We start from the raw sequence: 14883 nt of genomic DNA on the forward strand, positions 1-14883 counted from the left end.
AAGGCTCAGGGGTCCAAGATTATCTTCTGTGTCTGTGTTAATTGGTTTCCCTTTTCTTTGTTGAAGAGGGTCTGTGTAATCCTTCTGCCTATTCCGCCATCTTGCCCCGCCTCTCTTGAAAGCTTTTAAGACTCCAGTTGCTACTCCCCAATGTAGGATGTGAAACAAAACTTTTATGTATTTTGTTGTGCCAGTTGAGTCTGGTGAGACAGTAGATCTATTGGATCTCTCTCCCATAGTGTTTGGTTGTCTGCGAGGGATTACTCTGTCTGTCTTCTATTGTTTCAGTAAGGATTGCAGGTATTTTGTATCACTGGTGTCTGTGCAAGATTAGCTTCAGCTGAATCTATCCTTGGTCTAGAGTATACTCCTGTTCACTGATCCCCATATGATCCTCTCAGGTGTTTATGTGTTTGTCTGTAGCCTGGTATTTGGTGTTAATGGTAGTGCAGTACTGTGGACACATTGGTTGGTATTAGCTTCTGTTGCTATCTGTTATGTGCACAATTCGGTGTCCTCCCATATCCTAATGGTATCCTGGTGGTCACAGACCCTTTCCATATATCCCTCCCTTTACCCACATCAGCGTGTGGGCCCCAACTAGCCCAAAATTAATCCCTGCCGTTTCCTCCCCATCCCGGTAACCTACAAAGTGAGTTCCCTTTCCCAAGCAAACCCTTCTTTGTCTTTTTTACAGTAATGAGCTCATGCAGTATTTGTCTTTTTGTGATTGACTTGTTTCACTCAGCATAATGTCCTCCAGGTTCATCTATGTTGTGAGATGATTTGCGTATCCCTCATTGTTCTTTAATGTAGCATAGTATTCCATTGTGTGCATGTACCATAATTTGGTTATCCACTCATCCATTGATGGGCATTTAGGTAGTTTCCATCTGTTTGCTATAGTGAATTGTGCTACTATGAACATAGGTGTGCATATGTCTGTTCGTGTGCTATCTCTCAGCTCTTTAGGATATATTCCTAGTAATGGAATTGCTGGGTCAAACGGTACTTCTATTTTCAGTTTTTGAAGGAAATGCCATACCATTTGCCACAATGGTTGTCCCATTTTACAATCCCACCAGCAGTGCACAAGAGTTCCAATCTCTCCGCAACCTTGCCAGCATTTGTTATTTTCTGACCTGTTGAACTTTGCTCTTATTGCTGGAGTGAGATGATATCTCATGGTTGTTTTGATTTGTAGCTCTCTAATGATTATTGATTGTGAGCAATTTCACATGTGTTTGTTGACTGCCTGTATATCTTCCTTGGTGAAGTGTCTGTTCAAGTCTTTTGCCCATTTGTGAATTGGCTTATTTGTCTTTTTGGTGTAGAGGTGTTGAAATTTTCTATAGATTTTAGAGATAAGTCCTTTATCAGATATGTCATAGGCAAATATTTTCTCCTAATCTGTAGGTTCTCTTTTTATCCTTTTGATGAAGTCTTTCAATGTGCATAAGAATTTAATTTTTAAAAGGTCCCAGAGACTAGCTTCTCTTCTACCTTCTGTGCATTCTGGGTTATGCTTGATAATCTATTTATGCAATAAATCAGGGCTCCCAGATTTTCCCCTAGTTTATCTTTGATGAATTTAATAGTTTGAGGTTTTACATTTAAGTCTTTGATCCAGCTTGAGTTTTTGTGTATGGGGTGAGGTGTGGGTCTTACTTCATTTTTCTACAGGTGGATATCCTGTTTTGCCAGCACCATTTGTTAAAGAGGTTGTCTCTTCCCCCATTTAATGGGTTTTGGACCTTTGTCATAGATCAGTTGTCCATAGATGGATGGGTCTATATCTGGACTTTTTATTCTGTTCCATTGGTCTATCTCTCTATCATTGTACCAATACCATGCCATTTTGACTACTATGGCTGTATGATAGTTCTCAAGATCTGAGAGTGTGAGATCTCCCAGTTTGTTTTTCTTCTTCAGAATTGCTCTGCTTATCCAAGTTCCCTTTCCTTTCCATATGAAATTAGTAATTGGTTTTTCGATGTGCTTAAAATAATTTGTTGGAATCTGGATTGGGATTGCATTAAATGTGTAGATTGCTTTAGGTGGTATTGACATTTTCACAATATTCAGTCTACCTATCCATGAACAAGGTAGGTTCTTCCATTTATATAGTGCTTTTGTCATCTCTTGTAGTAGTTTTTTATAGTTTTCTTGTTATAGGTCTTTTGTATCTCTGGTGAGGTTTATTCCTACACATTTTTATCTTTTTAGTAGCAATTGTAGATGGTATTGTTTCCCTTATTTCTTTAGCAGTGGACTCTTTGCCGGTGTAGAGGAGTACAACTGATTTTTGTATGTTGATATTGTATCCTGCCACTTTGCTGAACCTCTCTATTAGTTCCAGTAGTCTTTTTATTGAGTCCCTTGGGTTTTCTATGTACAGGATCATATCATCCACAAATAGAGATATTTTAGTTCCTCTTTGCCAATTTGTATGCCTTTTACTTCTCTTTCTTGCCTTATTGCCCTGGCCAGGACTTCCAATACAATGTTAAATAGAAATGGTGATAGAGAGCATCCGTGTCTGGTTCCCATTCATAAGAGGAATGCCTTGAGTCTTTCCATTAATAATCATTGGCTTTGCATATATACCTTTTATTATGTTGAGGAATTTCCCTTCTATCCCTATTTTGCTGAGAGTTCTGAACAGGAACAGATGTTGGATTTTATCAAATGCCTTTTCTGCATCGATTGATATAATCATATGATTCTATAATTTTGTTTTGTTTATGTAGTGGATTACATTGATTGTTTTTCTGATGTTGGACCACCCTTGTAAACTTGTTATGAATCCCATTTGGTCCATGTGAATTAATTTTTTATGTGTTGTTGGATTCTGTTGGCTAGGACTTTGTTAGAAATATTTGCATCTGTGTTCATGAGGGATATTGGTCTGTAGTTTTCCTTTCTAGTGGTGTCTTTCCCTGGTTTTGGTACTAGGGTCATGCTTGCTTCATAAAATGCATTTGGGAATATTCCATCTTTTTCTATGTTCTGGAATAGATTGAGTAGCATAAGTGTCAATTCTTCCCAGAATATTTGATAGAATTCTCCAGTGAAGCCATCAGGGTCATGGTTTTTCTTTGTGGGAAGTTTTTTTATGACCTGTTCAATTTCTTCTTTTGTTATAGTTTTCTTCAAGTTTACTGTCTCTGAGTGGGATAGTTTAGGTAGGTCTTGTGATTCTAGAAACTTGTCCATCTCTTCTAGGTTCTCAAATCTGTTGGAGTACAATTTTTCATAATATTATGTCAGTATCTTTTTTATTTCAGTTGGTTCTAGTGTGATGACACCCTTTTTGTTGACAATTCTTGTGATTTGGATCTTCTCTTTCTTTTCTTTTCTGCCAATGGTTTATCAATTTTATTAATATTTTCAAAGAACCAGCTTTTTGTTTTGTTGATTTTTTTTGTTTGTTTTATGTTTCATTTATTTCTGTTCTGATGTTTATTATTTCCTTGCTTCTAGATACTGTAGAATTCTTCTGTTGTTCTTCTTCTAGTTGTTGAGTTAAAGTGTTAATTTTGTTTCTTTTCTCTTTTTTGATGTATGCCTTTATTGCTATAAACTGTCCTCTGAGTACTGCTTTTGCTGTGTCCTATAGGTTTTGGTATGGTATATCTTCATTCTCATTTGTTTCTAGGATTTTTTTTTTTTTTTCAGTTTTCATTTGTTCTATTCCCTAATAGTTTTTGAGCAGTGAGTTGTTCAGCTTTCATGTGTTTGATGTTTTTTCTTTGCTATTCCTATTATTAATTTCTAATTTTACAGCATTGTGGTCTGAGAAAATGCTTTGTAGTATTTCAATGCTTTTGAATTTATTGAGACTTGTTTTATGTGCTAGCATACGGTCTATTCTGGAGAAGGATCCATGTGCACTGGAGAAGAATGTGAATTGTGCTTTTGTTGGGTGAAATGCTCTGTATATGTCTATGAGGTCGAGTTGGTTGATTGTGTTGTTGAGTTCTTTTGTATCTTTGTTGAGTTTTCTCTAGTTGGCCTGTCCCTCTTTGAAACTGGTGTGTTAAAGTCTCCTACTACTATTGTAGAGTTGTCTATTTTCCCTTTTAATTTAGTTAATATTTGCTTCATGTATTTTGGAGTACTTTCATTGGGTACATAAATATTTATTATTGTAACATCTTCTTTGCCAATTGACCCTTTCAGCATCATATAATGTCCTTTTTTGTCTCTTATGATGTTTTTCACCTTAATGTCTGTTTTACCAGAAATTAATATTGCCACTCCTGCTCTTTTTTGGTTACCATTGGCTTAGTATATATTCGTTTCCATCCTTTAACTCTTAATCTCTTTTTATCTTTGTGTCTATGGTGGGTATCTTGTAGGCAGCATATCAATGGGTCTTCTTTTCTTATCCAGTCTGCCACTCTCTTTCTCTTGATAGGGGCATTTAGTCCATTCACACTGAGTGTAATTAGTGATAGGTATGAATTGATTGCAGTCATTCTATTGTTTTTTTTTGACATGTTGTTGGTGATTCCTTAGTCTGTGTATATTTCTGTGCTGAGTTCAGTTTGTTGGCTAATGCTTTCTCCCTTTTCTTCTTTATAGTTGGTTTTGTGCTTATTAAGCCCATATGTTTTCCTTCCTTCTGGATTTGCTTAGGGGGATTGTTAATTTTCTCTGTGGTTACCTTGGAGTACATACTCATCTCTACATTTTTAGAGCAGTGCATGCTGTGAAGACATTGTCCTGTTTTCCTCTCCATTTGGAAGTTTGTACCTAGAAGTTTTATTCCCTCTATTTGGTTAGTTGTTGTTGTTGTTGTGTGCTGATTGACTTCCTTGGTTTTTAGTGTACAGTGTTTTGTGGTCTTATTTTCAGTTTCTATCTCTGATTTGATTTTAGTGTTGATGCCACATATCCTGATTTTGTTCATCTCTTTTGTGGGTTCTCTATTGGAAGGACTTCCTCAAGAATTTCTTGTAGGGTTGGTCTGGTTTTCACAAAATCCTTTAACTTCTGTTTGTCTGAGAATGTCTTGATTTCACCTTCATATTTGATGAATAATTTCGCTAGATATAGGATTCTTGGTTGGAAGTTCTTTTCCTTCAGTGTTTTATATATGCTGTCCCATTGCCATCTTGCCTGCATGGTTTCTGCTGAGTAATTGGAACTCAGCCTGTTAGATTATTATAACTAATATTTCTTTTGTCCAGGGCAGCTCTCAATTTTTTTTCTTTGTCTTTGGTTTTGGAGAGTTTGATTATAATATGCCTCAGTGTTTTCCTCTTAGGATCTATCTTGTGTGGGGTTCTATGAACTTCTTGGAGAAATATCTTTTCTTCCTTCGTAATATGGGGGAAGTTTTCTGTCAGCAGGTCTTCCACAATTTTCTTGGTGTTTTTTTTCACCTCTTCTTATTCTGGAATTTCAATGAGTCTTATTTTTTGTTTGTTTGTTTTTTCATGTCATTCCATATAATTCTTAGTTTCTCTTCATTTCTCTTAAATCTTTGTTCTGATTTTTCTTCATACAGGCTGATGTCCAAAGATTTGCCTTCTAGTTGGGATATGCATTCTTCAGCCAGTTCTAACCTACTCTTTTGTGCTTCTGCTGTGTTGTGTGAATTCTGTAATTTTGGTATTCATCTTCTGGATTTCTAACTGCTGTTTTTGTATGAGTTATGATTGTGCATTAATCTTGTTATTTTGTTCTTGAATGATTTTCCTGAGATCTTCCAGGGAACTCTCTGTGTTCTCTTTGCTTCTGTTTGGGTTTCCCTAGGCTCTTGTAAAGCTCTATAAGCATATCTTCTAAATACCTTCTCAGATAATTCTATTGCTTCGTCTTCCTCCATGTTAAATGAGACATTTGTTTGTGGTTTTGCTTCTAATGCCTTGTCCTGGTTTTTGTTTGTTTGTTTGTTTGTTTGATTTGAGGTTGCCTGTTGTTTCCTAGACATTTTGAGGTTGTCTCTAACTGTTGGTTATGTATTTATTTGTTTTGTCTTGGTTTTATGATTTAATATTTTGAAAAGGTGAAGCTGGTGTATTTTATTTTTTTAGTTATTAATTCAGGTATGCTGGGCTACTCTGCAGTTTTCTTTGTGGTGGTGGAATCACTGTGTGGAATGTGGATATGGGTTTCTGTTTGTTGTAAAGAGGGTTTAGAATTCAAGCCAGGAGATATTATGGTGGCTTAATATTGTTTCTTCTATTGGATGGGTGAGGTTGTTGGTGGAGAAGGTGATAGTGGAAGATAGGAAGAAGGAAAGCTCCCCAATGCTAGGGACGGTTTCTAGGGCTTTTGGGAGGCTGCTAATGATGACATTATACTGTTATTCACAGGTCTGCAACTCAATTTCAGCAAAGACTCCAGTTGTTAGGGGGTTGCCACTTTCTGCCAGGCTCAGACACATGCAAAAACCCTGCTCCCAAGGACCCTTGGTGCCAAAAGCCTACCCAAGACAACTGCCTGGCTCTGTGATCCACCATGAGAGTTCCTCTCTGGATCTGCCTCCCCCACCCCATGGCACCATCCCAGACTGTGATCCACTCTGGGAGTTCCTCTCTGGGTCTGCCCGCCCATGGCACCAAATATCCTCTTGGTTTCAGTGGTGCTGGAGTCAGACCAGTGCCAGTCCATAACCTGTGGTCCCAATATTATTGACAAAGTCAAGCACGGGCCCCTCAGTTCCACTAAGCTGATCAAAGCCTGATCAGTGATCCACTGTGGAGGCACCTCCCTGGGCCTACCCTCTTGCAGCACCAGTGGACTCTCTGCTTGGATTTCAGCAGTGCTGGGTGTGCCTGTCTGCACCTAGCTGACCCAAGATATTGATAAAATCAGGTGCCGAAGGTAGATCCTTGGGGTGATTGCTGGTATGCTGGTGTGGTCGCTGGTATGCTAGTGTGGTGTGTCTTCTTTCTTAACCCATGGAGGTGTCAGATGGCCTTCCTCGCCTGCCAGTCAGCACTCCCCCAGGGAGGTCTCCAATGGCCTTTCTTGGCTGCCTGTTGGTGCTCCACAGAATAGATCTCCTGATCTTGTTTTTTTTGTTTTTTTTTTCCCCAGTCCCTTTCTCCTTTCTAATTTGATTCCCCTGAGTTTGGTGCACTCTGACTCAGTGAGCTGTTCAGAGCACCAGAATCCCTAATTCAAACTGCTGTACCTAGTTTTTCAAGCAGTAAGATGCTACAGCGAATTAGCACGATGATACTGACAAGACTCCATTTTGAACCTCTGCCTTGTGTGTTTTTTCATGAGACTTCTGATTTCTTTGTTTCACATAATTTTCGGTGCTGAGCTCACTCTGTTTATGAATTGTGTTATCATTTCCTTCATTGCTATTGTTTCAGTATTTGATAAGTGTTTGTGCTTTTCTTCTTTTATATTTTTATCCAAACATTTAATTTTTTTTTTTTGAGATAACCCTGTGAATTATAATTTTTTTCCCCAAAGTTTAGAACAGTGTGTTCTATGTTGCAATTGTCTTGACATCCTCACCATTTAGAAGTTGCATAAATAAATTATTTTCCTCTTTTTGGATTATAGTTGTCCTCATTTACCAATTAATGCCCCTGTTTTTAGTCTTGTAACTTTATTTTACTTTGGTTACTTCTATACCTGTGTTGTTTTTTTGGGTTATTTCATCCTGTGTATCAATCATCAATTGTTTGCTGTTGTTGACTCTCTGTCCAAAGTATTCCCTTTAACATCTTTTGTATGGTTAGTCTCATTTTAACAAATGCCCTTAATTTCTGCTTATCCGGAAATGTCCTAATTTAACCATCATATTTAAGGGACAGTTTTGCTTGGTCTATAATTCTTGGTTGGAAATTTTTTTTGCTTTCAGGGTTTTAAATACATTGTTCCATGGACTTCTCACCTGCATGGCTTCTGCTGAGAAATCGGAGCTTAGTCTTATTGGTTGCCCTTTGGAGGCAACTTCATTTTTCCCATGCTGCTTTCAGGATTCTTTCTTTGTCTTTGATTTTGGTGAGTTTCATTATGATGCATCTTGGTTATTTTCTTTCAGGGTATGTCCTTTTTGGAGTTAATTGAACTTCTTGAATGTATATATTCTTGTCTTTCATCATATTAAGGAAATTCTGTCCCAACAAATCTTCAACAATTTTCTTTGTGGTTTTATTTGTCTCTTCCTATTCTGGAATTCTGATTACATGTAAATTATTCCTCTTGATAGTATCCCACATGAATCAGGCTTTCTACTTTTTTTTAATATGTTTTTCCTGATTGATCACTTAACAAAGTAGTATTGAGATATTTGTCTTCAATCTCACTAATTTTGTCTTCCATTGATTCAATTCTACTCCTTTGCTTGTTCAATGTATTAACTATTTCTGAAATTTTAGTATTAATCTTCTGGACTTCTATGTCTAGATTTTGTAAGGTTTGTATTTATTTATTTATTTTGTCAGTTTTTTCTTGTATTGTTCTTCCAAAATTGTTTTAGAGTTTTGTCTGTGTTTACCTTAATTTTCTCAGTGTTTTCCTTGATTTGTCTCTCAATCCATTGAAAATACCTAAATATAATTTTTTTGAATTCCTTATCAGGGAGTTCCAATGCTGTTTCCTCCTCAGAAAAATTTTCTGGGTCTATATCCCAGCCCCTTGTTTCTATTACTTTATCTTGTTTCTTTGTGTGTACTGTTATGGTCTTTTGTCTTTGAGACATTGTGATGTTGTTTTAGTCATATCTAGTTGGTGATTGCACGTTGATGTGATTGGCCCAAGATTTTTATTTATTTATTTGTTTTTGATATATCTGAGTAAGCAGAGTACTGTGCTCCTCTGTTTGCTAGTTGGCAGCACTTAGAACAGTGGCAACTCACCACCTTTGTCCTGGTAGGTGTGATAGAGAATGAGAATGTGTATACAGATCTCTGTTAGCTGTTCATGAAGAGCAGTTAAGAGTGAGTTGGACTGGTATTAGCCATAGTCTATAGTTGGTCAGTTGGTGCAGAAGCAAGGGATGACCCTCATTCAGTAGGTGGCACTGCAGGAGGTGCTGGTATGATTGGCTTGTATGGGTGCAGTTGCTGTCTCCCACTCAGACAATAAAATAAAATGAAATCAATTGGAAAAAAAAATTACAGAAACAGGAGCTATTACAAAAACAAAAAAGGAATGGCAATTAATGAAGAGATGAATTTTAAGACATACTTTTAAAAGATAAAAGAAATATAAAGAGAAAAAGAGAAAAAAAAATCCACAATATCTATTGAGGGAGGAATAAGAGAAAAGAGAAGAGTAGAAGAATAATAAACAAAAAATGAGAAAACTGCAAATAGAGAAACAAGGATGGAAAGAACCAAAAGAAAGAAAAAAGATGAGAACAAGAAAAAAGGAAGGGAAAAAAATAAAGAATCAGCAAAGGGAAAGAGAAATATAAAAGAAGAAGAAAGAAGAAGGAAGAAGAAGGAAGAAGGAGAAGGAAAAGGAGAAGGAATAATTTAAAAATAAACAAACAAAAAACAAACTGGGAGCTAGGGCAGGGCACCCTGGCTCTGTCAGGGCACACAGACTTGGATGGAATTCCCACCCATCTAGAAGATGTGTAGATTTGGGGGATGGCCACACCTCCATTCACCAAGAGGGTGTAGGGTATAAGAGTATCAAGGGGAATAGCATACCTTTCCAGTCATCAGCCTCCAGTGCAGTCACCCATGCTGTCCTCTGCCAGCAAAGCCTATTCTTATGTTTCTGGGATCAGAATGCCACTTGTGAATATTCAAAATGGCCATGCCACTGACAAATATTCAAAATGGCTGCACCCTCAGGAGAGTGGGAAATCCATAGCTCAGTTTGTCCCCTTATTTGTTGTTTTCCTTTCCAGTAAGGAGCTCTGATGGTGTAGTGCCTAAGGCATTTGACTGCTAACCAGAAGGCTGGTTGTTCAAACTGACCAGCCACTCTTTGGAAGGAAGATGGGGCAATCTACTTCTGTAGTGATACCGCCTCAGAAACCCAAGGAGGGGTCGCTATGGGTTGGCTCTGAGTAGATGGCAGTGAGTCTCTGTATGGTCAGTCTCCTTTCTAGTAGTCAGCCACCAGTGCACTTGTCCATGCAGTCCTTGGAGAACAGAGCCAATTCTTACATTGTAGTCTAAATCCTAACTCCACTTGTAAATATTCAAACTGGCAGTCTCATCAGGAAAGCCACAACTCTGTTTGTCTCCTTATTCACTGTTTTCATTCAAATTCTTATACTAGTTGGGATTTAGGGCTCCAGGATTATCTTCTATATATGTTTCAATTGGTTTTTCATTTCTTTGTTGAAGAAAGTCTATGTAGCTTGTCTGCCTAGTCCACCATCTTGCCAGAAGTCTCTAGTAGTTGATTTTCCAGTGTGAGTTTTTCAGCTACATTTGTACATCTATATTTTCCTTTAGCTGTTCCTAAGCTACCAGTTCATTCATCTGTTCTACAGAACTCTGATCTTATTTATCTTTCTTTCTTTCTTTCTTTTTTTTTTCTCTTTTAATCCTAGCTCATTTTCTTCCATCAGTACATTGCTTAGGAGTCAACTATCTTGAAAAATATACAAAACACCACCATCATCCACCACCACTACTATTGCTGATGCAACTACTAGTGCTACAATGAATACTGTTGATCCTGATTTCTTTCCTAGATCCTCTCCCATTTTTGTTCTCTTTATCATAGATTATAGTTCAGGTGGTTGTGTCTATGGCCATTAGGACATATTATTACCATTTTTTCACTATCAGTTCTTTCCTCATCCTCTTATCCCCTCATGGCAGTCCAGTTGATTATTGAACTTTCAGTTGTTAAAATAATATTTGTTGTAATTACAATATTTGTTGTAATTAACTCTGAACCCTGAAACTTTCTCTCATTGGTCATAATAATGCTTTCTGGAACCACAGAGAATATCTAGTTCACATTACCATGTAAAGGCTTTCAGATAGTTGTTGAACAAAACCATACTTTCCCTGAAAGTCTACTTTTCCCCATAGTAAAAGTCCCTAGATCTTCAGTAATTCTTCACTAATATAATTTTGAGTTATTATATAATCTTGCAACTTTCTTGATGTGCAGTTAATAATCCTCATATTCTTATTCAAATTGGTACTAATCTATGATTATTTTTTTTAATAGAGGAATAATCTGAAAATTGTAACTTACTCTGCTCTGCTGGATTTATTTAATTTTATCAGTGACCATTTACATGTAACAGACAGAGAAATAATACCAAGTATATTATGACCAAAGTTATTTCTTTGTTTTAAGCATTATATTTCTATTGATACTGCCTAGATTACATTCAATTTTATATATTATTTTACTTTTGGTGCATAGCTCAAAGAAAGTCTGAAATTATTTAGCAAATATGCTACTCTATATTTTTATCCCACATTGTGTAGTTGGTTTTTTTAACCTAGGTGCAGGATATTCCACTTATTCTATTTAATTTTTAGTATATTAGATTTAATCCATGATCCCAGCCTGCAGTGAAAATTTTATTTCACATTAGCTAAAGAATATTATTAATAATATTATTTAGATACCTGCATTTGCATCCTATATGTATTTCTCTTCAAATCACTGAAGAAAATGTTGAAGAAGATATTATGTCCCACTTTCAAAGATTGCTTACACTCACTGTTTTATCATGTTTTGGAGTTAACTCCTTTGGAAGTATACTCCATTGACCCAATATTCTGTGGTGTGGGGTTAGGTACTATAACCTTGGAGTGTGTCAGAGGAACTTCTTCCAGGGTGCCTCTCCTGGTAACATTTCAATATGCACCTAGTTGGTCCCTGACACGTCCTCAGGTACCATTTTCTTTTATGCCTCTCATCTGCTCTGTATTGACCTCACATTTTTGGAAGACTGTAACTATGCTGTGTTTCAACCTTTGGTGTCCAGGACTTCCATGAGACCATTTCTCACCTGATAGAAAAAAATGCATGAAGAGATGAAAATCAGATTGAATGTGAGTAAATAAGTGGGTTAATGAATATAAGAAATGTGACCTATTTGGGGGCACTATATAAACAAAGAATTAAACAAATCTCCTGATTCCTAGGTTCTCTTTCTTAAAGATAGTCCCTTCTAATGAAGGCAAGTGAAACCTATTTAAACAAAATTGTATTATGGCATTGTATAACTTCCACCATGTTTATACTCGGTAGGTACATACTGCCAGCAGCGAGAAGTGGAAGCAATCATGGAAGGTGACGAGGATGATGGAGGCTGCTGCTGCTGTAAGCCTGGCCACTTGCCCCATCTGTTATCCTGCAATGCTGCATTTAACCTCCGTTGGCTCACATGGGAAATCACACGGACACAGTACATTCTGGAAGGCTACAATATCATAGACAACAATGCGGCCACCTTGCTGCAGGTCTTTGATCTCCGAAGAATCCTCATCCGGTTCTACATTAAGGTACTGCTTGGGAATCACAAACACTTGTCTCAGTAATGATATGCGCTAGCAGAAGAAGTTCCTGCAAAGCTTTGTAAAAATAACAAATTTTGGGTCCTCCTCAGCTTCTGAATAAGTTGCACTACTAAGTTTGGGAATCACTACTTTATCAACCAATCCTAGAGGGCCTTGATTTAGCCTGTGGTTTGTGTCCCTGAGGCATATGCTAAGCCTAGTACAAATAGGCAGTCAAGTTTCTCATCTAGGTCTGTTTCCTCACATCTGCTACACAGGTTGCTTTTAATAATGGTGGTGAAAAATTTTAACATCCTAGAAATATTTCCAAACCTCAGTATTTATGAGTTATAAATGTGAATTGAGATGCTTTATAAATTGTCCATTTTTAAACCAGATTTATTTTTCAATCTCATCTGAGGCAATATTACTATAGAAGCAGACTGCCCAATCTTCCTTCCAAGGAGTGCCTGGTGTGTTTGAACCACCACCCTTCTGGTTAGCAGTCAAATGCCTCAGACACTATGCCACCAGAGCTCTTTGAATTACTTCCAAACTGCAGTGTTTATGAGTTATAAATGTGAATTGAAATGCTTTATAAATTGGCCAGGAGCTCTGGTAGCATACTGACTAAGGCACTTGATTGCTAACCAGAAGGCTGGAAGTTCAAACCCACCAGCCACTCCTTGGAAGGAAGATGAGGCAATCTACTTCTGTAGTGATACTGCCTCAGAAATGCAAGGATGGGTGGCTATGAGTCGGGTCTGACTCGAAGGCAAATAACAACAGCAACAATGACACAAATTTTCATCTTTAAACCAGAGTTGTTTTTCAATTTCATGTTAACTTGAAAATATAGTAAAGCCCCATTCTTACCAGGGTTGGAAAGTTCCATTTCTAAGCATAAACAGAAGGTATTGCAAATCCTTTCCCCTCACTCATGTGGGAAATAATGGATTATTGTTTCAGTCACTTAGTACCTGTGACTGCCCCAACCTATATTCAGCATCAAGGAGATGTGCCAGTTTGGAGTCAGCCTCCTGGAAAACAGATGTGAAACTTGACCAGTGAGGCAGGGTGTAACAGAGCAAAGGTGTTTCTGAAGGGAAAGGTACAGGTGAAGGTCATTGTGACTGAGGAAGATTTTGCAGTGGCTTCTGCATTCTATGGGTGTACTGTGAATAGGTAGAAGGCCTGGACAGTTCATAGAAGGGCCACACTTAATGCTACTCAAAAAGAGGAGGCACATCCATAGGAGCCCTATAAATACTGCCAGCTGTGGGATGAGATAAGTGATCCAGACAAAAAAGGAGAAAACACAGAAGTGAAAAGATAGCATGGGAACCTGGAGACTCAAGAATTTCAGCCAGCTAAAAAACAGGACATGTAGAAGTTTAGAATATCTACTTAGGAGACCCCAATGTCTGCAGCAAAGCTGCTAAAGTTACTGGAAATAGAAGGCAGTGTTATGACAGTCAGAAGGCAAAGAACTATTAATTATCATATGCCTATGTGACTGCAAGGAGCTCTGGTGGTGCTGTGCTTAAACGTTAGGCTGCTAACCAAAAGATCAGTGGTTTGAACCCACCGACTGCTCCGTGGGAGAAAGAGGAGGCAGTCTGCTTCTGTAAAGATTTACAGCCTTGGGAACCATATGGGACACTTTTACCCTGTCTGTTGTGTAATGCCTAAGCTGGCAGTTCAAATCCACCAGCCACTCCATGAAAGGAAGACTGGGCAATCTACTTCTGTAAAGATTTACCACTTCAGAAATCCAAACGGGGTCACTGTGGATTGAAATTGACTCAACGGCAGTGAGTTTTTTTTGGTTTATAGGGTTTCAGTGAGTTAGGATTAACTTGATGGCAGTGGGTTTTCTCTGGTGGTTTTGGTATGTGACTGCAATACAAATATTCAAAACAGGTTTATAGTTCATACTCAAAATCTTCATTTGTCCTCGAGGGACACATATCTGTACTCCAATTTCACATAAAGCTATAAATTATTTGCAAAGCAAATCAGGGAAGTTGTGACCTCTTCACTAATAACTCCCTCTTCTGTTCTGTAGGCCATGAAGTTTTCCATAACAGGAAAATTGGTATATCAATCAGTATTAGATTTGATGGTGAGTCACAAAATAGCAGTGGTGTACACAAGAGAGCTTATTTCATTTTCACAGAAATGAAGGCTGATATGATAGCTCTGCCCCATGAAGTCCTCAGGGACCCTGTTTCCTTCCAGCTCTCAGCTTTACCACTTAAGAGTGTCTTGTTCCAAACTCAAAATCATTGGAGGAAAAAAAAAGGGGGGACCAGGTTTGCTGGTCCGATAGAGCCAGATGGAACCACTGAAACTATGGCCCCTAGCTACCCTTCGGGTCTGGAATCGAACCCACACCTGTGGTTTCCAGCCAAACAAAAGACAGGCATATGAGTTGAACATTTACCTCAAGTAGATACACTCCTTGGAGAGA

General features: G+C 37.9%; 1 protein-coding gene across 1 annotated transcript in view; it reads left to right on the top strand.

Annotated features, from left to right (window-relative positions):
* PCNX2 (pecanex 2) overlaps positions 1-14883 on the top strand; it is a 688168-nt gene that overhangs the window by 586365 nt on the left and 86920 nt on the right. The window contains exon 25 of the mRNA XM_007938510.1: positions 12163-12416. Within this exon, the coding sequence (XP_007936701.1) occupies positions 12163-12416 (254 nt within the window). The remainder of the gene's footprint in view (positions 1-12162; positions 12417-14883) is intronic.

This window comes from Orycteropus afer, unplaced genomic scaffold (genome assembly GCF_000298275.1).
Source record: "Orycteropus afer afer isolate SDZICR_OR568_19922 unplaced genomic scaffold, OryAfe1.0 scaffold00050, whole genome shotgun sequence".
In the NCBI taxonomy this organism is placed as follows: domain Eukaryota; kingdom Metazoa; phylum Chordata; class Mammalia; order Tubulidentata; family Orycteropodidae; genus Orycteropus; species Orycteropus afer.